Below are 27,232 nucleotides of genomic sequence, written 5' to 3'. Positions count from 1 at the left end.
TTTCACACAAAATTCACTTCTCAAGCCACCGCTGCCCTGTGCACTACTTAAACTGCATTACAAGCTGCTCTGAGGGTGCCGAGGGTCACAAACCTCCCATCAATTCCATGAGAAGAAATCTGAAAACCTGAGATTGTAAACCCATTGACATTGAAATTAGCTGGTGCTAGTGCTAACTCTGCACTCTTGTGTGTCCTATTCTATAAAATAGTGATTAATAACAGGGATTATTGTAAGGTTTTAGGGGAAGTTAGTTTGGCATTCTATTGAGTTCCATGAAGAGTTCTTTTGTACCTTCTATTTTCGGAAATTAAAAAAAAAAAAAAAAAAAGGCTCTTGACACAATCCTTTCAAAAACTATACTGTAGTAATTTTAGAACTGTAGACAGGAATACATGTAGACTACACTTCTGCTTGACTTATTCATGCAGACAAATATATTATAAATTAATTTGAATGTGCAAGTAAAAGGTTGACTTGCATAAACCAATTAAGGGCATCTGGTTATTGATCAACAGCTACAAAAGTTGTTGCTACGTTTCAAGGTCCATCACTGTTTGTGGGCAAAATCGTGCACTAGTTAATCTAACATGCTGCCTGATTGAAGGGTTACTCTGTTTAGCCAGTTATACATACAAACACAACACAATTAACTGTACAAAATAAAAACTTGCCTAGAATCCAAGATCGTGGTAAGTGCCGTTAAGTTTGAAATATCTACTGTATTGCTTAATCAACTCTAATACAAGCCCAGCAACATATGCCCAGGATTAACTAGTGTGACTGTAGCAGTGACAGAGAAAAGGAAAAAGAAACGAAATTATCACCGACAACAAATGAATATAGCATGATTTTAGCTGTAAAACATGTAATGTAGAAAGCTGTAGATGTAATATTTCTCTTGAGAAATGGGAGTCACACGCACCGGGGAACAAAAAATAAATAAATAAATAAAATAAAATTGAAAAAAAAAAAATAAAAACTACTGCAAATACAACAACTATAAAATACTATGCTTCTCAATTTAGGCACCAACTTTTTATCTGTTCATTGATTACATATTGTATGGCGGTACAAACAGGTGATGCACTCAGCCAAATGGCTTTTAAGATTGAGGGGAGTGCTGCACTCAATTCATCACAGTGATTAATGCACATAATATTTCAGTATGCAGTCCCATTGCTCCATCCAGGCAATTAGTAGCCTACAACTGGGACTCAACAGCTTCATTCACTCAGTAGCCAATCCGTCGAGGGGGGTTTAAAAATGTCTGGGGAAAGTACTGTTCATGTCCACATTGTCTAAATGCTACTTTAAATGTTATATACCCTGTTCACTGTTGTCAACCTATTACTTTCTTAATTTCCTCTAAAGTCTACCTCCTCCAACCTGGAACCCAAATTCTCCTAATTGAAGCACTAGTCGGCCTTTGTGATATTTTAATCCTCTTTGGACTCCAGTTTATTATCATCATCCACACACCTCATCTCTCAAATTGGTACGGAGCAACCCAAATGTTGAAAGTGGGCTGCAAAATTTGCTCAGGGATCCTGAAACCAACTTTCACTGAAGTATATTAAAATTGAAAAAATTAAATGAATTTGTGTTTAGTGCTGAAACACCGTTAGATAATGCGAGCTCAGCAACTCTTTAACAGCTGGAGCAGCTGAGATATACTGTATTACCTCGGGCCTGTTTGATTGACAGCTGTGTGACCCGTGGACTCTTCAGCCACAAATACCCACCCACCCTGATTCCCAAATCTGGATTTCAGTGAGCCTCAAATGTATTACCTCATTAGCTTCATGACCCTAAATGAAGTGTTTTTTTTTGTTTTTTTTCATGAAAATGTGCACCCAAAATTAAAGGGCAATCCAACTCTATATGACAAATCATGACAAATTCTAATAACCCACAAGATTGATTACGTACAATGGAGGCAGCAAAGTATTTCTGAGACCCAGTTTGTGTCAGCTCGGGTCGCTCTGAGGAGCGAACATGTTCTCCCTATTCTTGTGTAGGTTCTTCAATATTTCACATGGTTAGTGTAACATCTTGTGCAGGCTACTTAATGGGCAAGCAGGAGAGAGTGACAGAGGGAGCACTACTGAAGTGAACTCGTGTGTGTGTGTGTGTGTATGACACAAATCAATAAGGTGTATTCATAGAGAAAATCACAACCTGAGCCTGTGTCCACTCATTCCTGAAAAATGGGGACTTGGCCCTGAAATCCTGGTATCCCTGACTACAGCCCTCAAGTAGCAAAGAGAGCATGATCTCGAGCAAAAATGGCTAACGCCTGGATAAAAATGTTTGCGTTAATAAAAAGCCTTACATAGCTCAAAATGCAGCCTGCACTTATTCTGAAAAAAGAAATAATTACACTAACTTTGGGAGAACTCGATCCACTGCAGTTTGGCAAATAAGCGATTAAAGGTGATGAATGCACCAGGCTTTTCATTTTAGATAGAGTGTACAAGCATTTTGAACAACCCAAATCCCATGCAAGATTTTAGCTCTGCTTATAACAAGATGCAGCTACATTTTTGAATTTTATGCTACCTGATCAAATTTTATGCTGATCTTGGATTTTTCTTTTTAACAGACAGACCTCAGTCATATCCTCAAACACAGGTTCTCCCCAGGGCTGTGTCCTTTCTCCTCTGCTTTTTATTCTTTACACGGATAGCTGCAGATTAGGGCTGCACGATCATGGCCAAAATAATAATCATCATTGTTTTGATCAATATTGTAACCACGATTATTCCTCATGTTGGGAAAAAATAATAAAATAATAATAATACAAAATAAATATACCCCAAAAAAATCCTACTTTACCAAGGGCTAAACTGAATAAATATGCTGACGTTTGGGGCCACTCACTAATTGCGACAAATAACTCATGAATGTGCGAATCGCTTCGGTATCCCCTCACTCACACTCTGGTCCTATAGATGTCTGTAATTTACATAGCCACTCCCACCACACTTCAGTTGTACAGCCGGGTACACGACCCTTGTCCTGCATGCTTCCCCTTCTGTCTTGTCCAATCCTGTCCTATTTTGTCCTGTCCTTCCCTAACAGGGTGTAGCACTACTGCCGCGTACAACACTCATATCTAATGTGTCATTGTTCTACGTATATAATAATTTACTTCCCTCATCTTGTTTACAGTTAGTGCTTTGTCTTTTGTCTTCTTTTCTCACTCCCCTCTAGAAACCTTGTTCTCTTCAACTGATCGACTCTGATTCTCAATAAATATGCATTAAAATACTAAGAAACCACAGCGGCAGCTTAAAAAAGTCCACTGTGATACAGTAAAACTGTTCTGGCATAAAAGAGATACAGACCCTCCTTTCTCTTTGACCTAACAGCCGAACTGGACAAAATAAATAAATAAATAATTAGTGTCACCGTAACATGCTGCCTCTCTGCCAATGTGCTAAGAGGGCCAACTTCAAAAGTAAAGCTTCATATATTACTGACATCAATGCCATCCATCCATCCATCCATTTTCTGAGCCGCTTCTCCTCACTAGGGTCGCGGGCGTGCTGGAGCCTATCCCAGCTGTCATCGGGCAGGAGGCGGGGTACACCCTGAACTGGTTGCCAGCCAATCGCAGGGCACATGCAAACAAACAACAATTCGCACTCACATTCACACCAATGCCATTTTAGGCTTTTATTTTGAAGTAGGCCCCAAAGCGCAGTACCATACGTTCGCCCTCTGGTTGCTGGCTGACTAGGTTGCGGGCACTGCTGCAAATGAAGCACTTTTCATATACAGCAGTGCCCGCATTTTAAATGTAAAAATCTAAAAATCGCCGACAATCAAGCTCATTTAATCGTGGCAGCCAAAGTCACAATCGTGATTAAAATTTTATTAATTTTGCAGCCCTACTGCAGATCCTAGCAAGAAAACAGCCATCTTGTTAAATTTTCTGACAACACAGTCTTGCTCTCCCTTCTCCAGGGCCACCAGTCAAATCACAGGAATGCCCTCCCAGGATTTGTTAGTGAGATGATAGTTGCTTCGATCTAAACATGAAAAAAAACGAGCTATCTTCGCCCAGCTATCTTCGGGCGAGAGGCGGGGTACTCACATTCACACCAACGGGCAATTTAGAGTCTTCAATCATTTATTTATTTTAGTTTTTTGCATTGAAAATAGATGTATCTATGCTTCACTGTTTGTTTGTTTTGCTTACATTTCTCTTAGATAGGATAGATAAGTCTGGAGATGGTGAATGAATGGGTAAACGCAACAAAACATTCATGAGTAGTAGAGGAGTAAAGCTTTATTGCAGGCTCAGTTTGTGAGTGACAGATTCCTTCCACGTTTAAGTTTTTTTTTTTTTTTTAATATCAATTACAAACTTAAGTGGTTTCTGGTGATTAAACTTGCACTGCACGATGACGTCCCTGGTCAGAAGTCGCTGTCTCGTTCAATTAAGCGAGGCCCTTATTCTGAGTAGCCTCATTAATGGGGAGGGTAGATTCTACCCCTTAACAGACTTATTAATGTGGATGTCCTCCCTGAGTTGGATGTTACGATGAGTGTGAAGATAGTAAATTTAATTGACTGCCAGGATGTCCTTGATTCTTCCTCCCACAAGAATGTGTAAAAGAAGTTGGTCGTGTAAAGGGGACCACTGGAGCTGCAGTCGATAAAGCCTCACCAGGCCTCTGGACGATCTCTGGCTGGTAATTTTATAATTGATATTATTCTGTATACAGTACAATGGATTTAAAATGTCTACACCCCCCATTCAATTATTATTATTATTTTGTATAATACAAATATTAATAATAATATAATTAATTTCAAAAACGTTCAAAACGTTTTGCACCATTAATGTGACCTACACAACTCAGTAACAAAATGAAATATTTAAGAGAGGGGAAGTAGATAATGTGGTTGTAAATGTGGGCACACCTTCTTATAACTAGAGTTGTGGGTGTGTTAAGAAATAGCCAATAACATTTAAAGTTTACACACATCAAATAAGAGTCAGCAACACCTGCCACATTTTCAAGTGCCTGTGATTAACCCCAAATAAAATTCAAATGTTGTAGTAGGCTTTTACTGATATTTTTATCGTCACATCTTACAGCACAAGCGGGAGCTCATTGTTCAAAGTGGTAGAAGGGGACAAAACAATTTCGAAGGCATTAAATATACAAGGGAACACAGTGAAGATAGTCATCATCAAGTGGGGAAAATATGACACAACGGTGACATTACCAAGACGTGGGCGGCCCTCCAAAATTGATGACAAGATGAGATGAAAACTGGTCAAGAGGCTGCCAAGAAGCCAAGAAGCCAACAGTGAAAGAGCTGCAGGAATTTCTGGCAAGTACAGGTTTAGTACATTTAACAACAATCTCCCATCTCCTTCTTAGTGTATATCTGGGCTATGGGGAAGGGTGGTAGCCTAAGCTTTATCTTACAAAGAAAAAAACAACACTTTACCCAACGTATGTGGGAAATTGAGTTACGATCTAATGAAACCAATGTTTAAGCTTTTGGTCATAATTCCAAAAGATATGTTTGGTACAGGCAGCACAGTGCTCGACTGGTTAGCACATCTGCCTCACAGTTCTGAGGATCCGTGTTCAAATCCGGCCTTGTCTGTCTGGCGTTTGCATGTGCTTCTTGTGCCTGTGTGGGTTTTCTCCGGGTACTCCGGAGGTTTTACCGTCCTCTTTCACGCGCACCCTTACCCCTCTAAAAACATGCACGGTAGGTTAATTGAAGACTAAATTGTCTGTAGGTTTGAATGTGAGTGTGAATGGTTGTCTGTTTATATGTGCCCTGCGATTAGCTGGAAACCAGTTCAGGATGTACCCCACCTACTGCCCGTAGTTAGCTGGGATAGGCTCCAGCATACCCATGAACCTAGTGAGGAGAAGCGGTGTAGAAAATGGATGGATGTTTGGTGCAAACACAACACTGCTCATCACCAAAAGAATAACATATCTAGTGTGAAGCAAGCATGATGATGGCAGCATCATGCTTTGGGGCCTTTTTTGGTTTTGTTTAGATGGAACTGGGGCCGTAGTCAAGGTGGGGGGACTTATGAACAGTTTCAAATATCAGTCAGCAGGAGCACAAAACCTTCGTGCTACTACTAGAAAGTAAAAAAAAAAAAAAAAAAAAAAGAAAAAATTCAGAAAAGCCTACTAGAACAGCTAAAGTTCAGTTGTACAGGTTATAGGTCACACTAATGGTGGAAAAGGTTTTTAAAGTGATTTATCTTGGTCTCATTTTCTTATATCACAAAAACCTGGCATATCAACACAAAGAATACAGTAGTGTAAATTTCCCCTTCAAAGATTACAAATTGTGCAGTAAGAAAAACCCTTTCACACTGTTGTGATTAAGAAGGAATAATGTGGGGGGGGGGAACATACCACAAGTATATGGTGTACATTTGTGTTTCCCATCATTTATTGAACCAAGGCAACCATTTTACATAAGAAAAATCTTACGGCACCCCACTAAAACAAAAATAATGAAATAATGTTGATTTCTTGTCACTTTACTCACAAAAGACTTACTCAGTGTAAAATCCGGATCTATTTAATTGAGCACAGAGCTCACGTACACGCAGGAAGCCATGACTTATTTTGTTGTATGAATGACAACAGATGTATGCACAGGTTAATTTACTTTTTGCCATCCAATGGAAAAGCATTTCATTGTTCTGCCTTTCACTATATGTCGCTGGCATAGATAGATGAACAAACACATATTTGTAATTAATAAATAATTTTCAGACTATTTAAGTGAAAACTGATCACTTCACACACAGCCATGATGATCCCTCGTGGCACGCTAGTGTGTCGAGGCACTCTGGCTAGGAATCACTGCGGCACAAAATATTTTTCAAATTTAGTCAGACTGGACTGTGCTCCTTATAGCTCACTGCCAAGTAACCAAAAATGTGCATGACTCTTCTACCATGCATCAAATAGCATACTGTATAATACTCTGAAAATGTACAAAGTGTTAAAAGCTGTCCACACATGCTAGTCATCCATGAAGATCTCCACACCAGTTTTGATTGCTTGTCTGACAAGTATCATGAGTACTCTGAGCAAATACCTCTGCTAAGGCGTAACAATTGTCATTTGGATCCAGAGCAGATATGACACCCACATAGATACAGTATCTGCTCCATGCAGATGACCGAATTTGATCAGTAAGTTCCATGATTATATGAATGAGAAATTGTGGATTGTGAAATGTAAAGTTCCCTGTCTCCGAATAGTAACAGATGGATCCTGGTAACAAACAAATGACAATGAAAATATAACCTCCTCGGCAGAGGCAATGAGGCATACTGTACCTTGTTCTACTCTTCATGCATATGTCAGAGCCATCATGTACAACCCCAATTCCAATGAAGTTGGGTCGTTGTATTAAAAATAAATAAAAACAGAATACAATGATTTGCAAATCATGATCAACCTATATTTAATTGAATACACTACAAAGACAATATATTTAATGTTCAAACTGATCAACATTATTGTTTTTAGCAAATAATGATTTACTTATAATTTTATGGCTGCAACACAAAAAAAGCTGCGACAGGTGGAAAACAAGACTGAGAAAGTTGAGGAATGCTCATTCAACTCCTCCCACAGGTGAACAGGCTAATTGGGAACAGGTGGGTGACATGATTGGGTATAAAAGGACCTTCCCTGAATTGCTCAGTCATTCACAAGCAAAGATGGGGCGAGGCTCACCTCTTTGTGAACAAGTGCGTGAGAAAATAGTCGAACAGTTTAAGGACAATGCTCCTCAATGTACAATTGCAAGGATTTTAGGGATTTCATCATCTACGGTCAATAATATCTTCAAAAGATTCAGAGAATCTGGAGAAATCACTGTATGTTAGAGGCAAGACAGAAAACCAACATTGAATGCCCGTGACCTTCGATCCCTCAGGCGGCGCTGCATTAAAAACCGACATCAATGTGTAAAGGATATCGCCACATGGGCTCAGGAACACTTCAGAAAACCAATGTCAGTAAATACAGTCCGTACATCCGTAAGTGCAACTTGAAACTCTACTATGCAAAGCAAAAGCCATTTATCAACAACACCCAGAAACACCGCCGGCTTCTCTGGTCCCGAGCTCATCTAAGATGGACTGATGCAAAGTGGAAAAGTGTTAATCTAGTAGTGTAATTGTATTAGGGTTAACACTTAACGCTTTGATTGTACATTTGATTAAGAAATTCATGGGAGACAATTATGAGCACTCATTTTGCTCATCTTTAGAGCACTTTAAGGATTTCTCGTTTCACAATTTTACAATCAGTTATGGGGGGAAAAAGTCATATAATTACAGCTAAAATGAAATTAGATTAAGGCGACAGATGAGGCGGAGCCCAATTTACCATTTAAGATGATGGTACTTAATGACAGTACGACCTCCGTTTTGATGTTATTGAGTTTCAGACAAATCAGATAATTTAGATGAAGAATTGCAGTATCTCATTAGATCCAAGAAAATATACAGTGCCGTGAAAAGTATTGGCCCTTCTCCAGTTGTTTTTTTTTTTTTGCAGTTTCCCCACTTTCATGTTTAAGATCATCAAACAAATGTAAATATCAGACAAAGTTTAGACGAGTAAACATAAAATGCTGTTCTTAAATGGTGATTGTATTTATTAAGGGAATAAAAACATTCAAAACTACCAGGCCCGATGTGAAAAAGTAAGGGCCCCTTAAACCTAATAACTGGTCGGGCCACCCTCAGCAGCAACAACTGAAATCCAGCGTTTTCTAGTAATTCTTTGACATCTCTGTGGAGATATTTTGACCTACCCTTCTTTGAAGAATTGTTTTAATTCAGCAACACTGGAGGGTATTCAAGCATGAAGTCTTTTTAAGGTCATTCCACTCATTTCTATCAAATTCAAGTCAAGTGTATGACTGCTGGTATGACGTTTTTGTTTTTTTTTGTAAAATGCTGTGTTGCATTCACGCCAGATATCACACCATCCAACAACTTCAACTTTCATCTCATCAGTCCATAGAATATTCTCCCAAAAGTCTTGGGAATCATTTACATGATTTTTTTGCAAAATAAGACGAGCTCTTATGTTCCTTTTGCTCATCAGCGGTTAGTGCCTTAGAACTCTGCCATGGATGCCATTTTTCCCCAGTCTTTTCTTTATTTATAAGTCATGAACACTGACATTAACAGAGTCAAGGGAGGCCTGCAGTTATTTAGATGTTGTGCTGGATTCCTTTGTGAACTCCTGGATGAGTTGTCGCTGTACTCTTGGGGTATTTTTTGTCAGCCATTTGTGGATAATGGCTCTCACCGTGGTTTGCTGGAGTTCTAAAGCTTTAGAAACGGCTTTGTAACCATTTCCAGACTGATAGATGTCAATGACTTTATTTCTCATCTATTTTTTTATTTCTTTGACTCGTGGCATTTTGAAAATTAACCATAAATGTGATTAGCCACAGTTAATTGATGATTAAACAAAGGAGGCCATTACTTTTTCACACAGCGCCATAATAAATGAAATCACACTTAAAAACAGTGTTTTATGTTTTATTGGGTTATCGTTGTCATATATTTAAATTTTTTTGATGATCTTAAACATTAAAGGGGGTAAAATAATGCCAAAAAAAATTGAAATTGCAGCTGGGGGGCCAATACTTCTTCACATCACTGTCAAGGTAAATAAAAAAGAAACACAATAACTACATTTTCATTTTTTCGTAAACTCTCAAAATGCTGCTGTTTCCCACCACGAAAGGCAGATGTGAAAGCAGAATATGAGTTTGTCTCACTGACCCAGCAGGTGATTGAACTACTGCAACAACAAGACATTTTCACCGCATGACCTGACTACTTGGAAATCTTGAAAAGCTTTGTCACAAAAAAATCATGGACTCAACAAAAACTTTTACTGCCGATATATGAGGTAAACGCAAGCTTACTTTCGATCTATGTCACTTTGGGAGTGCGTGTCCCAAGAAAAAAAGTTTCATGGATTATAAAGTTTTCTCATGCACTATTTACATCTCCAGACAAATAGAGGTAATGTCAATAGATGCCACTAACTCAAAAAGGTTAACTTATTACTGCAATACTGTGACAAAACTGAAAACTTCCTTTTTCATGTGTTGGTAATACTCGTGTTCGTTTCGGTCAAATTGTAAAACATGATGGCTTAGCAATGTATGTACAGTGGAACCTCGATAAAACGGACCCCGATATAATGGATATCAAATAAAACGGATCGTCGTGACAGAACAGTTTGTCCAAAAAATGTTTACATTTGTCATTGACAATGCCATTGACAAAGTTGATCAATTCCAGAATTGGTGGCTGTTGTTTACTGGCGGTGTGGCACAATGAAGAATGGGACTGACGTATTTCCATGTCACAGATATACAATATGACTACATGAAATTCCAAAAGACGTGCCTCTCTCACCTCCTGTGACTACGTGGTGGCCATGTTAAATGTGGGGCATTGAAGTGGTGGCCATGTCATGATGGTTCTATTTATTGTCCATTGTGCATAGAACGAGAGAGAGCAGGAAGTCTTTGGAGTCTGAAACATGCTATTTTTGGTACAGTGAGTTTTTTTTTTTTTTTTTTGTCGAGCCGTTCGCCTTTGGCAACAGATTTGGAACTAGGAAGTACACTTCCTCAAGGCTCATGAAAGCGACTCGCCAATGACGATTACTGTACGTCAACAATATCACGATGACCAAGCTCACCGGCGCGGTAAGTTTGGATAAATTGTGAAACTTTTAAACATTTTCAAGCTTTTTTTTTCATATTTATGTACAATAACTTAACGGTGTAGTGGGCATTTTAGTCCACGAAAAAAATCCTACCAAACAATAATTTTGTACTGAACAGTCATATGGGTGCATATGGCCTCCATTTGGGGAAAAATGTGCTTCAATATAACAGACAATCCCCTATATCGGATGAAACCCCCCTAACACACCCCCAGGTCAGAGATCACAGAGAACATCCAGAGAAGAGATCTAGTTTATCCCAAAATGTTTAAGGGTTTAGGCTTGTGCACTCCGACACAGTCATGCTGCAAATGTGTTCCCACAAATGTGGTCTAGCTCAACCTCTGATTGATTAGGTGCCTTTCCATATGCTGGTCATTGTATTTTGCATTTTGTTTCATAGATCCAGTAAAAAAGACTTACCTGAGCCTCTCTTTGACACCACTCTCAGGCAATGGACCACAATTGCGTGAAGTAGGACCAGAAAAGATATGGATGCTTTCATTTTTTTTCCCGATCCTAAAGGACAATGAGAGCAAGAGTTATTATTTTGGATATCCTATCTAAGTTGCCAGTGGAACCGGCCATGATTAATGGCTATACCATACATACAAAAAATACAACAATTGTAATGAGAACTTCAATTGCTCAAGGTGAGTGGGAGACATGCTTAAACTTGACAACAGGCAACTTATAACATTTTTTGGGGACGACAAACCCTGCTTATAGGGACAGAATAAACGCTCAACCACTTGCAGCTCCATTTGCTTTACGATTAAGCTCCAGTTCGTATTTTGGACATGACGAAGTGTTAAAACATGCTTTTTCAATGCATGACAATACATTTCTGTCTTTAGTTAAACATATAAGCACAGTAAGTCATCTGTAGAGACTGACAATAATTATGAAATGAACAAGGTAGCCATGTTACTGTATACATTGTAGGATGATAAGAGCAATTTAAGATCCAGGCAGTAAAGGACACAAAAAGCGTAGCCCGGAGAGGTAGGAGAAATGAGTCGCCATTGCTAGGAGAGCATGCCAGTGTAAGCTGTGCAAGAGGAGTCCGATTGCCGGAAGGAAAAGGATGCCCGAGATCTGGCAAGACTGTAGCAGACTGAACACACTCTTACTGCACCACATGATCTCCTTTGTGGGCGGCCAGGCATTAATTAATTCATGATGTCCTGAGAGAATTTAACATTGATTGCAGTTGTGAATAATTCTGAATAATCTACTGAACTGTAGCTTGAAAGAACAGCTAGCATCTACTTGGGAATCTAAAACATACAAATTTTGACAACAAACTGGTAACATTTCAAAAGCACTGTGTGCCCTTCACAAGAAACGTGTCATATGAGTTGACTTGATGCAGTTTATTAAGTTTAAATGAAAAAAATATATATATCTACACTACAGGTATCTGCATTTTGATTTGGACCTTCCATGGCCCATTCAATACGTCTTGGTTATTATTATTATTTTTTTTATATAATGCTGCTAACTAACTAACTAACTCGTGTATTTTCCCTTTAGGAGCTGCAGTCACGGCTTAGTTGTGAGTGAGCTGTATGATAAAGGAGAAAAAAACCAGTAGTGTTTCATAAAAACACACCGAAAATGAACATTGAACATTTAGTACCAGATACAGATACAGTACAAGTATATTTTTTCAGTTACCGCTGTGTACAGGTATGTTTTATGTTCCACCCCTTCTTCGTGCAAAGCATAGTGCTTGCTGATAACCTTTGTTATGTTTGGTGCTTGTTACACTGCTGATGCTACAAAATGTTTGTTCATCTCTACAGTCTTGAGTTTGTTCAGCTCCAGGTTGTGTCGGCCACACCACAGTTCCAGCCGCTCCACTTCCTGTCGATACGCAGACTCGTCACTGTCTTTGATGAGGCTGACGACCATGGTGTCGTTTCAAAACTTCAGGAGTTTAACAGCCGGGTCTGCTGAGGTGCAGTCATTCATGTAGAGAGAGAAGAGCAGCGAAGAGAGGGCACATCCTTGGGGCACCCCGGTGCTGATGGCGCATGTGGATGAGGTGGTGTCCACCAGCCTCACCTGCTGTGTCCTGCCCATCAGGAAGCTATAGATCCACTGGGAGATGGCAGGTGAGACGCTGAGCTGGAGAAGCTTGGAGGAGAGGAGTTTGGGGATGATGGTGTTGAACGCTGAGCTGAAGTCCACGAACAGGATCCTCGCGTAGGTCCCCGAGTCATCGAGGTGTTCTAGGATGAAATGCAGTCCCATGTTTACTGCGTCATCCACAGACCTGTTTGCTCGGAAGGCAAACTGCAGGGGGTCCAGTAGGGCTCCTGTGTCGCTCTTGAGGTGGTCCAGCACGATGTGTTCAAAAGATTTCATGACCACAGATGTCAGCGCGACAGGCCTGTAGTCATTCAGACCCAAGATTGCATTTTTCTTGGGGTCTGGAATGATGGTTGAGCGTTTGAAACAGGATTGTACTTCACACAGTTCCAGAGATTTACTGAAGATCTGTGTGAAGACTGCCGCAAGCTGGTCAGCGCAGACTTTGAGGCAGGATGAGGACACAAGGTGTGGGTCCACCGCTTTGTTGATCTTTTGTAGTTGGAAGATGTGTCTCATATCCTGTTCATATGGTCAATGCAGAAGTCAGAGGTGCAATGGTGGTCGGTGGTACAGCTGGGTGGGTGTGGGTGTGGGGTGTGAAAGTGTCCTTTTCAAATCTGCAGTAGAAGGTGCTTGGAGGGATGGCCGCTTGTAGTTGGTTAGTGATTTTAATCATCGGCAGACTGACTTAGAGTCGTTGGCACGAAACTGTTTTTCCATCTTTTCCACATAATTTCTCTTTGTGATGTTAATTTATTTTGTTAGCTAAATTTCTAGCGCAATTGTACAGGGGTTTTCCCCACTTTTATAGATGTCCTCTTTACCCTGGCGAAGTTGCTTAATTTTGGCAGTGAACCACGGCTTGTTGTTGTTGCACGTGTGAAATGTCTTTGTTGGTACACACACACCTTCACAGAAACTGATATAGGATGTGACACTGTCCGTACATTCATCCAGGCTGCCAGTTGAAGTTTCAAAGACACTCCAATCTGTGCAGTCGAAACAGCCTTGAAGTTCTATCTTTGCTTCATTAAGCAGTGATCAGACGAGCCCAGAGCTGCACGGAGTATAGCATGGTATGTGTCATTTAACGTGGTATAGCAGTGGTCTAGAATGTTGTTTTTCCTGGTAGGTCAGTAAATGTATTGTTTGTATTGAGGGAGTTTGTGGTTCAGTTTACCTTTGTTAAATTTCCCAAGACTAATGAGGGGTGAATCTGGGTGCTTTTTTTCAAGTTCTTTTACTTGTTGAGCGAGCGTTAGCAATGCGGCATTCGTGTCAGCCTGGGGAGAAATGTAGACACCCGCAAGGATGAAAGAAGCAAACTCGCGTGGCGAGTACAATGGCTTACAGTTCAAAAACAGCGACTCCAAGTCCGGCTGCAGTGTACGTTGAGCTCCGAGATGTCGGTACACTATTTTTCGTTGATATAGAAGCATTTTCCGCCGCCTTTTGTTTTCCCCGATAGCTGCGTGACGCGGTCCGTTCGGTGTAGTTGGAAGCCCGGAAGCATTACGGCGCCAATGGGGACGCGCTCACATCGGCATGTCTCCGTGAAGCACAGGGTGGTGGAACATCCAAAGTCTTTACTGGTCTTTGTGAGAAGATGAAGCTCGTCCATTTTATTGGACAGAGAGCGTAAATTTGTGTGGTGAATCGATGGAAGCAGCATTCGGAATCATCTCTTCCGGAGCTTGACCTGCACTCCGGCTCGCTTCCCCCTGTGGCGTCGCCTCCCTGCGCCATAGATCACAGCCATTCCACCAGTGAGTAACTCCAAAAAAAATAATTTAAGTTAGTGAAAGAAAGTCCAGAGTAGACTACCTCGTGTTTAGCAAGTCTTCCCTTGTGTAAGTAAGTCGCGTACTTTTCTCCAAAGACCAACGAAAAACACAATAACATTAACAGAGCTAGAGACCTAGGTGACCACACAGTTAGGTGCCATGATGAAAGCATCTTCTAACTCAGTTGAGAAACAATAGGGCTTTAAAGAAGAGATCAAGTATAATAAAAATATAATAGCGCATTTTACACCTATCCAGAAATGATCCATCCCCCAATTACCTGGATTTCAAATGAACGTCATCTTTGAAAGAAAAGCACCATGACAATTAGCTGTTGTCACCTAACTCTCATCTTCAATTTGTTTTTGTCCACTCAAGCTTCTGCCTTCACCTCTTACCGACAGTATTTCCTCCCAGTTCAGGCAAAAGCAAAGTACTGTTGAGGAGGCCTTAGGAGGAGCAATGGCGCCCTGTTGACTCTCAGAGTTAACCCCAAGCAACGCATCTCACACATGCATACAAACCATTCTGTAATCGACAACAGAGGTTTGACGAGCACTCCCCAGACAGTTATTGAGATTAGGATTTTATGGCTCTTTACGGTGCCTTTCTCTCTCTATCTTTTACATGGATGCGTTCGAATCTGAACAGTTGTAACTGATGCTTTTGCATGTTAAATAGGCATGGACGACCAAACATCAGTATGGACAGGCAGCAGATGTCCTTGACACTCACACAGTGTCAGTTCTCTGCCTTTTGTTCCTCCATTGTCATCATCAAAGTACAAACACTGATCAGCCCAGGGAGAACTCAAAGGTGGTTTTAGCAAATTGATTTTGGATGAGTTTTTTTCACAAAATCACAAGTTTCTCCACTAATATAGATGTCAACAGAGGCAAACAATAAAACAAGGAAACATCAAAACTGCAAAGCCTGTCTTTTCTTGCTTACATCACCCACCCACTGATCTTAAACCCGCTGAGTGACAGACACACCATTATCTGCTGTCTATGTGAAATTATTCTACTTGAGATTATCTAATAAAGCCTGAGACAACAAGCCTGCAGGTTACTGACATGTTAATACGTAGGACACAAGGGAGAGAGAAGGAGTGCTTTTGTTGACTGTAACGTCAGTCTCGATAGAGCAACTCTAAGAAAGACAGTCGAGCAATTCTCTTCAGCCCCACTTGCAGCAACCTGAACAGTTAGCTAAAGTGGGGTATTGAGGTGGTATTTAGAGGTGAATGGCAGGAACACACGTGCCTTTTCTCAAAGTCTACTTCTTGTAACAAAACATGGCAACAACTAACAGCAGAAATGTTGGGTGATTGTTTTGTGTTTTCATGTTTACTGTGTCACGTTGCTCTTTTTTGTTTGATAAACTGGAGGGCAGTCACTGATGGTGTAGTGGTACCTTCGCCTGACTTAAGCTCCAGCACCCCGTGACCCTGAACAGGATGAGCGGAATTGTGAATGGATGTATCGATTTAATTGGGGGGCTACACTGAGTCACCCTGCTATTAGTGTATGTCACACTATTTACATACCGCTATTACTATACTGCAGATACATCCCCATACCGATCGATCAAACTATACCACAGTCAGGGTTTGTACATTCATGAAAAACCTGGAAAAGGTTTGGAAATTGAAGATGCATTTTCCAGGTCTTTGAAGAGTTACTGAGAAATAACATTTTCCATAATTATTGGAAAAGTCATGGAAATATTGCATGGATAATATTTACGATGCGTAAAACAAACAAAATGCTGTATTGTAATGGTGTACAATTTGACACAGAAGCGCATTGTCATGTTATATTCCGGTAGGTAATTGTGAATGTCTAGTCCACCAACCACCAACGCAGAAGAAAAGTGTGTGTATGCCGCCGCCTACAGTTCAAAAGTGTGTCTTAACTTTGTTAAAATAAATGACCAGCTGGCTCCTTGCAACACTTCAAATTAGATGATATCATGCAAAGGAGGTTGCGTGAAAACCCCTAAAAGAATCGGAATCAAGAATCATTTAGAACTGGAAACTGACATGGAATCGGAACTGGAATCGGAAAAATCATTTAATTTCAAATAAAAGCCCAACCCTACTTTCCGCTCAATGTGGATTCTAAAATATTAAATTTGCGAGCAAAACGGCATGAATATTTGTTAATTTTTCTGTCTCGGAAATTAGGTGAAAGGTTCTGGAGAAATCACTGAAAAGTAAAACTATTACTGAAAACCTGTACACTGCATGGTGAGCAGAAGTTAACATACACCAACATAAATTCGATTTTACCAACACATAGTGATCCGTCAAGTAATCTCATCTCTACTTTTTGCAGACGTTTTTCTATTGGCTTCATCTCGCAGTTGAGTGTGAAGCAGCAGGGATGAAAATCAGCACCTCCAAATCTGAAGCCATGGTCCTCAGCCAAAAAAGGGTACAGTGCCCTCTCCGGGTTGAGGACGAGATCCTGCCCCAAGTACCTTGGGTTCTTGTTCACGAGTGACGGGAGAATGCAGCGTGAGATCGACAGGCAGATCAGCGCAGCATCGGTAGTGATGCGGACTCTGTATCGATCAGTCGTGGTAAAGAAGGAGCTGAGCCAAATGGCGAAGCTCTCGATTTACCAGTCGATCGACGTTCCTACCCTCATATATGGTCATGAACCGTGGGTCGTGACCAAAATAACAAGACCGCGGATACAAGTTGCTGAAATAAGTTTCCTCCGCATCGTGTCCAGGCTCTTCCTTAGAGATAGGGTGAGAAGCTTGGATATCCGGGAGGGGCTCAGAGTAGAGCTGTTGCTCCTCCGAATTAAGAGGAGCTAGATGAGGTAGCTCGGGCTTCTTATTAGGATTCCTGCAGGATGGGATGTCCCACCGGGACAACCCAGGACATGGTGGAGGGACTATGTGTCCTGGCTGGCTTGGGAACGCCTCGGGATCCCCCTGAAAGAGCTGCATGAAATAGCAGGGGAGAGGAAGTCTGGGTTTCCTTGCTTAAGCTGCTGCCCCTGCGACGCGACCCCGGATAAGCAGAAAAAAATGGATGGATAGATCGATGGATGGACAATGATTTGTAGCCGTTTCAAAAGTTGCAAGAGTATTGTTCTCCCCTTTTCTCATTTGGTAATTTTCTAAACATACCTTAACGAGAACATCTACTAACATAGCTCTGCATTTGCTGAACATGCATTGCCATGCTGTGCCATTCTAAACTCGCAGCAGATGGAGAGAATCCATAATGAGATTTGAATTATTTATGCAAAGTTGGACACGAGATCAAGCCAAATTAACATTACACCTGGCAGAATGAGGAACAAAATACTGGAGTTAAATATGGAATGTTAGCTTAGTGTTTAACATAAAAAGGAATGAATACTTGCGAGCAAAGGATGATCATTTATGAGATATGATGAAGAGCATCCTGAATTATATTGTATGTATCAAGTACATTTAGGCTAACAAAAATCATGGTTCAAGGAATTCTGGAGAGGTGGGTCCAATTGTGAGTCCGTGTACTGCCTCTTAATGAGATCCTTTATTCCATGTCGGTGTCAAGGAAACCAGGAGTACAATAAATGAACAGGGCTCTCTGCTGGCTATTCGAGGATGAGACTTATAGTGCTGAGAGAAATTCTGCAGGCATTGCTTTTAGGGAGGAGGTGAAAGGTGATGGAAGGCTAAATGGGGGGTATGGAATGAGAGGGGGAGGGTGAAATCCAACCATGACAGACAGCCTCATGGTGCCAAGGGGATGCAAGTATCTACCCAACAAAATTCTGGGAAGTGCAGGATCCCAAAGCCAAATTTGTCAGTTAATTAAGTGGACGATCAACACATAAAATGCAATTAAAATCACTCGGCTTGGGACAAGAGAGACTTGTTTGTTCACAGGACATTTAAGTGGGGTGTCACACTCACTGAAAGTTTTGAAAAAGAATGTAAACGCCAGCCAAGTTCGTTAAAAACACGCAAGGCATTTTTAACCGGCAATTGGTTTCATTCTAGTGCTATAGCAAAATACACTATACATAATACAAACACTACAAGTATACATATACAGTGGGTACGCAAAGTTTCCAGACCCCCTTAAATTTTTCACTCTTTTTTATATTGCAGCCATTTGCTAAAATTATTTAAGTTATTTTTTTCCACATTAAGGTACAAACAACACCCCATATTGACAGAAAAAAAAAAGAATTGTTGAAATTTTTGCAGATTTATTAAAAAAGAAAAACTGAAATATCACACAGCCATAAGTATTCACACCGTTTGCTCAGTATTTAGTAGAAGCACCCTTTTGAGCTAATACAGTCTTTTTGGGAATGATGTGAAGTTTTTCACACCTGGATTTGGGGATCTGCCATTTCTCCTTGCAGATCCTCTCCAGTTCTGTCAGGTTGGATGGTGAACGTTGGTGGGCAACCATTTTCAGGTCTTTCCAGAGATGCTCATTTGGGTTTAAGTCACGGCTCTGGCTGGGCCATTCAAAAACAGTCACGGAGTTGTCATTGTCTTTTTTTAAGGTGAACCTTCGGCCCAGTCTGAGGTTCTGAGCACTCTGGAGAAGGTTTTCGTCCAGGATATCCCCGTACTTGGCCGCATTCATCTTTCCTTCGATTGCAACCAGTCATCCTGTCCCTGCAGCTGAAACCCCCCACAGCATGATGCTGCCACCAGCATGCTTCACTGCTGGGACTGTATTGGACAGGTGATGAGCAGTGCCTGGTTTTCTCCACACATACCGCTTAGAATTAAGGCCAAAAAGTTCTATCTTGGTCTCATCAGACCAGAGAATCTTATTTCTCAACAGTCCTTCAGGTGTTTTTTAGCAAACTCCATGTGGGCTTTCATTTGTCTTGCATTGAGGAGAGGCTTCCGTCGGGCCACTCCGCCATAAAGGCCCGACTGGTGGAGGGCTGCAGTGATGGTTGACTTTCTAGAACTTTCTCCCATCTCCCGACTTCATTTCTGGAGCTCAGCCACAGTGATCTTTGGGTTCTTCTTTTCAAGGCTCTTCTCCCCCGATTGCTCAGTTTGGCCGGATGGCCAGCTCTTGGAAGGGTTCTGGTCATCCCAAACGTCTTCCATTTAAGGATTATGGAGACCACTGTGCTCCTGGGAACCTTAGGTGCAGGAGAAATTTTTTTGTAACCTTGGCCAGATCTGTACCTTGCCACAATTATGTCTCTGAGCTCTTCAGGCAGTTCCTTTGACCTCATGATTCTCATTTGCTCTGACATGCACTGTGAGCTGTGAGGTCTTATATAGACAGGGGTGTGGCTTTCCTAATCAAGTCCAATCAGTATAATCAAACACAGCTGGACTCCAATGAAGGTGTAGAACCATTTTAAGGATGATCAGAAGAAATGGACAGCAAATATATGAGTGTCACAGCAAAGGGTCTGAATACTTATGGCTGTGTGATACTTCAGTTTTTTCTTTTTTAATAAGCAAAAATTTCAACAATTACGTTTTCTGTCAATATGGGGTGTTGTGTGTACATTGAGGAAAAAATTAACTTGAATGATTTTCACAAATGGCTGCAATATAACAAAGAGTGAAAAATGTAAGGCGCTCTGAAAACCTTTCGTACCCACTGTAAACAAAGCACAGAAAGCCAATAAGAAATAATGTGCAATAGTCCAGTAATACTGATCAACAACAGTGTATACATCCATCCATCCATTTTCTCGACCGCTTATCCTCACCAGGGTCACAGGCTGCTGGAGCCTATCCCAGCTATCTTCGGGCGGGAGGCGGGGTACACCCTGAACCGGTCGCCAGTCAATTTTAGGGCACAGAGAAGCAAACAACCATACGCACTCACCTTCACAGTTCTGAGGACCGGGGTTCAAATCCCAGCCTCGCCTGTGTGGAGTTTGCATGTTCTCCCAGTGCCTGTGTGGGTTTTCTCCGGGCACTTCGGTTTCCTCCCACATTCCAAAAACATGCATGGTAGTTGATTGAAGACTCTAAATTGCCCGTAGGTGTGAATGTGAGTGTGAATGGTTGTTTATGTGTGCCCTGCGATTGGCTGGCAACCAATTCAGGGTGTACCCCGCCTCCTGCCCTAAGATAACTCCAGCACTCCCGCGACCCTTGTGAGGATAAGCGGCTCAGAAAATGTATGGATGGATGGTACATTGATGATTCACAGGCAAATACATTTCATTCTCTGAAAGCATACCATTAGCCTCAAAAGTACCAATTTTATGGTACTTCAAGCTAAGCAAAAGACTCGTGATAAAATCAAAATGCTGCCATCTTCCACCGTAGTTGTCAGAAACTGAGAAAAGGTCTAAGAGAGCCACAAACTGAGCTGATCAGTGAATTCAATAATCAAATCCTGCCTACTAGTGTTGTGCTTTGAGTTCTGGAAATGTGTTTTTGGTAGATTTTTTTTTTTTCCTGTTGGAAATAACTCAGGAAATCTGGTTCCTTGCTCACACTTTCCAAACTTCAGAACTGTAAGGTGTTTGTTGTCAATGGGCCTCATTCACTAATAAATGCATAGAAATGTTCTCACTCTGCGCAAAAGTCAGATTCATGACGTGCGTACCAGACAATTTTATTCGCACCTCTGTGCGTATATTAATGAATCAGAATTCATTCTAAATGAGGCCTTGTGCTCCAATCTGCATAAACCGCGCCACTATTTCCCTGTAAAAGGACATCCGTGGAAGCATCTCACCCAGTGCGGACTCCAGCGGAGGTTGAAGTTAGAGGCTGACATTTTTCGGGATTCACACCTCTTCCCGTGGGTCCCACGGGAATGCCGTGGGACAGGAGTGAATTTCACCATCAATCACGGGATTGGGCAGGAGTGGGAGCGAAGGTTATCAGGAGCAGGAACTATGAAAACAGTCACCGGGAATGGACGGGAGTGGACACCATGATGGTGGGAGTTGACGAGAGTGAAACCATGATGCAGTTTTCTGTTATTTTTAATCAATTCAATCAACATGACCAAGATGGTGCCTCCCAGTGTGGTCGCCTCGGTTACGCGCTCTCTAGAATTGTTTTTGTGTTTTTCGTTCGTCTTTGGAGACATTACACGACTCACTTACACAAGGGGAGACTTGCTAACCATCAAGGAGACTACTCCGGACTTTCTTTCACCAACTTTCGCAAATCCGCTCAGTTTTTTCCCCGAGTTACTCACCGGAGCGGCGACCGCGGTCTTTGGCGCATGGAGGCGAAGGCGACGCCACAGAGGGCAGCGAGCCGGCATCCAGGTGAAACTCCGCATGAGAGGATACAGATTGGCGTTCCCGTCGATCCACCTCACGAATGTATGCTCCATACCCAACAAAATGGACGAGCTTCATCTTCTGATAAAGACCAGTAAAGACTTTGGACGTTCCGCCGCCATGTGCTTTACGGAGACTTTGCTTTGTGAGGCTGTACCCGATGACGCCGTCATGCTTCCGGGCTTTCATCTTCACTGGGCAGACCGTGACATGGAATCATCGGGGGAAACAAAAGGCGACGGGATATGCTTCTATATCAACGAAAAATGGTGTACGGACGTACACCCGCATTTGCAGTCGCTCTTTTTGAACTGTAAGCCATTCTACTCTCCGCGTGAGTTCGCATCATTCATTCTCGCTGGCGTCTATATTCCGCCTCAAGCTAACACGAACGCCGCACTGCTAATGCTCGCCGAGCAAGGCAACGAAATTGAAAAAAAATACCCGGACTACCCTCATTATTCTCGGGGACTTTAACAAAGCTAAACTCAACCACGAACTCCCTAAATACAAGCAGCACATCGACTGTCCTACCAGGGAAAATAACATTTTGGACCACTGCTATACTACGCTAAAAAACGCATACCGTGCCATACCTCGTGCAGCCCTGGGCTTGTCTGATCACTGCTTAATTCACTGAATACCGACGTACAGGCAAGAACCTAAATGCGCGAAAGCCTACAGTGAAAACAGTGAAAAAGTGGACCAATGAAGCAAAGATGGAACTTCAAAGCTGTTTAGACTGCACAGACTGGAGTGTCTTTGAAAATTGAGCTGGCAGCCTGGATGAATATACGGACACTGTCACATCCTATATCAGTTTCTGTGAAGATGTGTGTGTACCAACAAAGTCATTTCGTACATTCAACAACAACAAGCCGTGGTTCACTGCCAAACTTTAGCAGCTTCGCCGAAGGAGGACGCATATCAAAGCGGGGACAGGGACCTGTATAATCGAGCTAGAAACCTGCTGACTAAAGAAATTAACATTGCAAAGAGGAACAATGCTGCAAAGTTGGAAAAACAGTTTAGCGCTAACAACTCTAAATCAGTCTGGCATGCATTCCAATCGCTGACAAATTACAAGCGACGATCCCCCCAAGCTGAGAACAATAGCACACTAGCCAACGACTTGAATACCTTCGACTGCAGATTTGAAAAGGACACTTTCACACCCCACACCCACCCGGCCGCACCACCAACCACTATCACACCACCGACTTCTGCGTTAACCATCCGTGAACAGGATGTGAGACGCATCTTCAAACAACAAAAGATTAACAAAGCGGCAGGCCCAGACCATGTGTCCCCATCCTGCCTCAAAGTCTGCGCGGACCAGCTCGCTCCAGTCTTCACTCATTTCTTCAATAGATCTCTGGCGGCGGTTCTCTGGATTTTTCGGGTACGCTATCAAAGCATAAACTCACGCAAAATCTTTGTTGCATGACATCTGCTAACACATAGACAGCGGAGGATACACACATTCAGTACATACAGCACATACAAGCACAAGCACAAGCGGAACGAGGGTAAAAGTGACGAGTGACGAGTGCCCTTTTCATGGTTAGGACATTAGTCAAATCATTGGCAAATTCCTAATGAAAGTTATTGTCATTAAAATTATTATTATTGTTTTCTGTGCAAGACTGTGTATCAATAAGTTGTGCATCTTGGGTAAAAGATGTGTGTTTGACCTTTTTTTTCAAAAGCTGTTCCTGTATTATTTGTGCGTACGCATAAATTTGTCGCAGAGTACAAACAAAATCAAGTACGAAAATATTGATAACTCACAGGTTTGTACGTCAAATGTGCATACGGACGATTTAAGCACAGAACGCACAGCATGGTTCGTGAATGAGGCCCAATGTCTTCAGGACAATATTGTACGGCGCTCACTGCAAAGACAATGTAGAACAGAATGCAAACAGCAAGTCTCCGGGCTCGTAGGGCTCCCAGGAGGCATAATTGACCTTCACAGTCGAGCCTGTTTGCAGTAATGTTACCAACACCTGCACCTGAGCCTGATCAAAGAGGAATGTTAAATTCAGCCTACGGAACATGGGTTGTCACTGGAAAAAAAATGATGTTTATCATCTTGGAGGGTAATCTCAATGCTGAGCAATTTTGAGAAAAGATTCTGCAACCAGTAGCAGTCCCATATCTCCACAGTGTGGGCCAACAGTCCTGACCTCAACTTAACTCATGCTTCTAAGGACAGTTTGTTAAAAGAATAACTCAAATTGCCAATATGCCCTGTTTCTTCCTTGTCACTGATAAGGCTTAAAATATCCAATTCACTAGAGGACACCGGAAAAGAGTAAATAGCAAAAGCAGAATAAGCTCACCGGCAAAGGCAACGAAAGTGTGAGATATTTTACATGCGTGCAATGTGCATAATAATTTGCGCTGCTCATCCCAGAAACGCGTATTCCTTACGAATGGATGAACTTTCTACCAGTGGTATAAAATGTATTTGCAACAAGCATTTTGACTTCAGAGACATAATATACCTTCCATTTTTTGTACTTTGTTCGTAAGTCAGCTAAGTGTTAAAAGTACATGCAGATTCATGAACAAAAAGCTATGAAGTAAACCTTTCCCCAGATATGTCACAACCAAATAGCACTGAGACCATAAATTGCTAAGATGAGCAGATGTGTTAGTTACTGCTGAGAGCTTAATAGTACAATGCAAATAAGCTTCCAACATGATAATGGACAACCTGGATCTCCTTGCTCGGCAGCTAGAATTGCATGTTGGAGGACAAGAAGGGCTGCGTCCCCAAGCCCCTCTTGTAAAGTGGTCTGTAAATCAAGAACCCTGTTAAGAGCCAATTCTGCTGCTCTGCTTCAACTGTGTTCTGGGTGGGAAAGGAACAATAATCCAACTCAGACAAAGGACATCCAACGTTTTACTTTTAAAGTCACACAAATATCCTAGGTTTGAACGAGTGTTGCATGCAAAACTACTTGTGTGACCTTCACATATCTCATAAATTCTCGGCAAATCTTATGAGATTTCTGTTCAAGGAGCTTCGAAAGGATTAACTGTGTGTGTTTTGCTTTTCTTTGACTTTCTGGGGATGCCATCACATAAGTTAAATAAGATCAAATAATGTTTGCTGACACCACAGACTAATTAGTGACACACAGACATGAAGTCTAGGTGCGCAAGAAAATCCTCTTTTTGCACACTGTCCTCCAGCATTAACAACAAGCGAAAGAAGATTGAATGGGACAGCGTGTGTGCGGCTGTCAATGTTGTGGAGTCAGAACACCGCACACACGCTGAACTAAAAAAGAAGTGGTCAGACATTAAGGTGGATGTGAAGTGCAGGACAGCTGCCCACCGCCAAAGTATGGCCAAAACAGCCGGAGGAATCGGCGCTGAGGAGAGAGTCGCTGCAATAATGGGTGACACTGCTCTCTCAGGGGTGGTGGGAGCACATGGCTGTCTCTGATTACCCCCAAGGTAAATACCATGAATTTTCATAACTCACAACAAATGTGTTCATACAGTAACATACACTTAGCCCTCTGAGATTAAGGTTCATGCGTAAATGTTGTATGTGTGGTATTTGTAATAAATCTTTTGAATTCAAATAGAAGCACATCGGCATATCAAAGAGTATATCAAAAACTGTGACTCCTGTTTGATCACTCAATTTATTATTTTAATACACAGGAGAGGACACGCAGTCGCAGCCACGTGCTACATGTTCGGGGGATTCGTCCACCGTCCCCGGTGTCTTAGTGTCACAGACACGGAGGATTCCTCCAGCGTCCCTCACTGAAAAAAAAGAGTCTTTTGAATTTCCTTAATTTGAACATGTACATCGGTTGCACATGATTCAAATGTGTTAAAATGAAATAATTTACCCCTCATCTCCTAAAAAAATATAGGCCATTTTAACACATCTTAATCATATGCAACCAATATAAATGTTCTAATTAAATTCAAAGGATTCTTTTTTTCAGTGCTGGCATCACCGGTGTCACATACGCAGAGGTTTCATCCACCGTTCCTTTGCGTCTCCACCTGCATCCCCAGCGTCTCCGACGCAATTACACTCCAACAACGGGCTGCTGCTGCCCGCCCGACTGGCATTGAATTTTAAGACATTGAATATTACAAAATATCAGTCAAAAGCTTCACTTCAAAAGAGGTTGGTTTGTTGGAATCTTTTTGGGTTTTTTTTTCCATGCACTTCCACAACTTAATTTGTTTATGTATACATTTACAAAGGATGCATAACTAAATGGTGCAGGGTGACTGATTCATAATACTGTTAAAATAATTTTTGGTTAAAAAATTCAGACTGCTTATGATTTGCAACAAGATAATAATGAATAAATGTGAATATTATCCGAAAGTACCTGTAATCATTTGCGCAAAAACAATGGGGACATTTTTGAATAGTTGTTATTTATGGATTTTTAAGCCAAAAATATTGTGGTCCAGCCCGCTTGAGATCTAATTGGGGTAAATGTTGCCCGCGAACTAAAATGAGTTTGACATGTTGACTTGTTCATCAGTGCTAATTGTTCATGTGTCTCTAATGTGCAAATGTATTATAAAAGTTTCCCAGCATCACCTCTAAGTGTCACCAAAGCACCAACAGCTGCAGAAACGTGCGTACGCCAGCTATTAAGTTGGCGTGAGGCACCGCACATTTCCACGGTCATTTCTTTCTTCCCTCTGAACTTTGCCGTGAAAAAGAATGTACGCCACGTTTTTGTGCGTACGCACCTTTTGTACATGAGGCCCCAGGAGAAGTTCATCCATGCTTTTATCTCAAGCAGACTTGTCTATTGTTATGGTCTTCTGACTGGACTCCCCAAAAAGAGCATTAAACAGCTGCAGCTCATTCATAATGCTGCAGCTCGGGTTCTGACCAGAACAAAGAGGTCAGGGCATATTAATCCAATTCTAAAGTCTTTACACTGTCTTCCAGTCAGCTTTAGAATAGATTTTAAAGTTCTGCTACTGGTCTATAAATCACTAAATGGTTTAGGTCCTGAATACATGAAAGAAATGCTAATGGAACAGAAGCCCAGTAGGGCTCTGAAATCGACAGACTCAGGTCAAATAGTGGAGCACAGAGTCCAAAGCAAACATGGTGAAGCAGCATTTAGCTATTATGCTGCACACTAATGGAATACGTTGCCAACAGAAGTGACATCGGCTGTGTGAATGTTTGAATGTCCAGGTTAAAAACTCTTCTTTTCTCTCATGCTTTTTAGAGCATTTCAACTTTTAAAGGATATTTCTTGCACTGTACGTTGTTTTAATTGTACTTTTATTT

At 41.5% G+C, this 27,232-nt stretch overlaps 1 protein-coding gene across 4 annotated transcripts in view; it reads right to left on the bottom strand.

Moving 5' to 3' along the window:
• The window catches only part of LOC133489283 (interleukin-1 receptor accessory protein-like 1), a 232,364-nt gene that overhangs the window by 195,425 nt on the left and 9,707 nt on the right, over positions 1-27,232 (bottom strand). For all 4 annotated transcript variants that reach the window (XM_061798204.1, XM_061798214.1, XM_061798222.1 and 1 more), the window contains one exon: positions 11,211-11,306. In XM_061798204.1, the coding sequence (XP_061654188.1) occupies positions 11,211-11,306 (96 nt within the window). The remainder of the gene's footprint in view (positions 1-11,210; positions 11,307-27,232) is intronic.

The sequence above is a fragment of the Phyllopteryx taeniolatus genome, chromosome 1 (assembly GCF_024500385.1).
Source record: "Phyllopteryx taeniolatus isolate TA_2022b chromosome 1, UOR_Ptae_1.2, whole genome shotgun sequence".
NCBI lineage: Eukaryota > Metazoa > Chordata > Actinopteri > Syngnathiformes > Syngnathidae > Phyllopteryx > Phyllopteryx taeniolatus.
The sequence above is the reverse complement of the archived record's forward strand: the minus strand, read 5'-3'. Positions and strand labels throughout refer to the sequence as shown.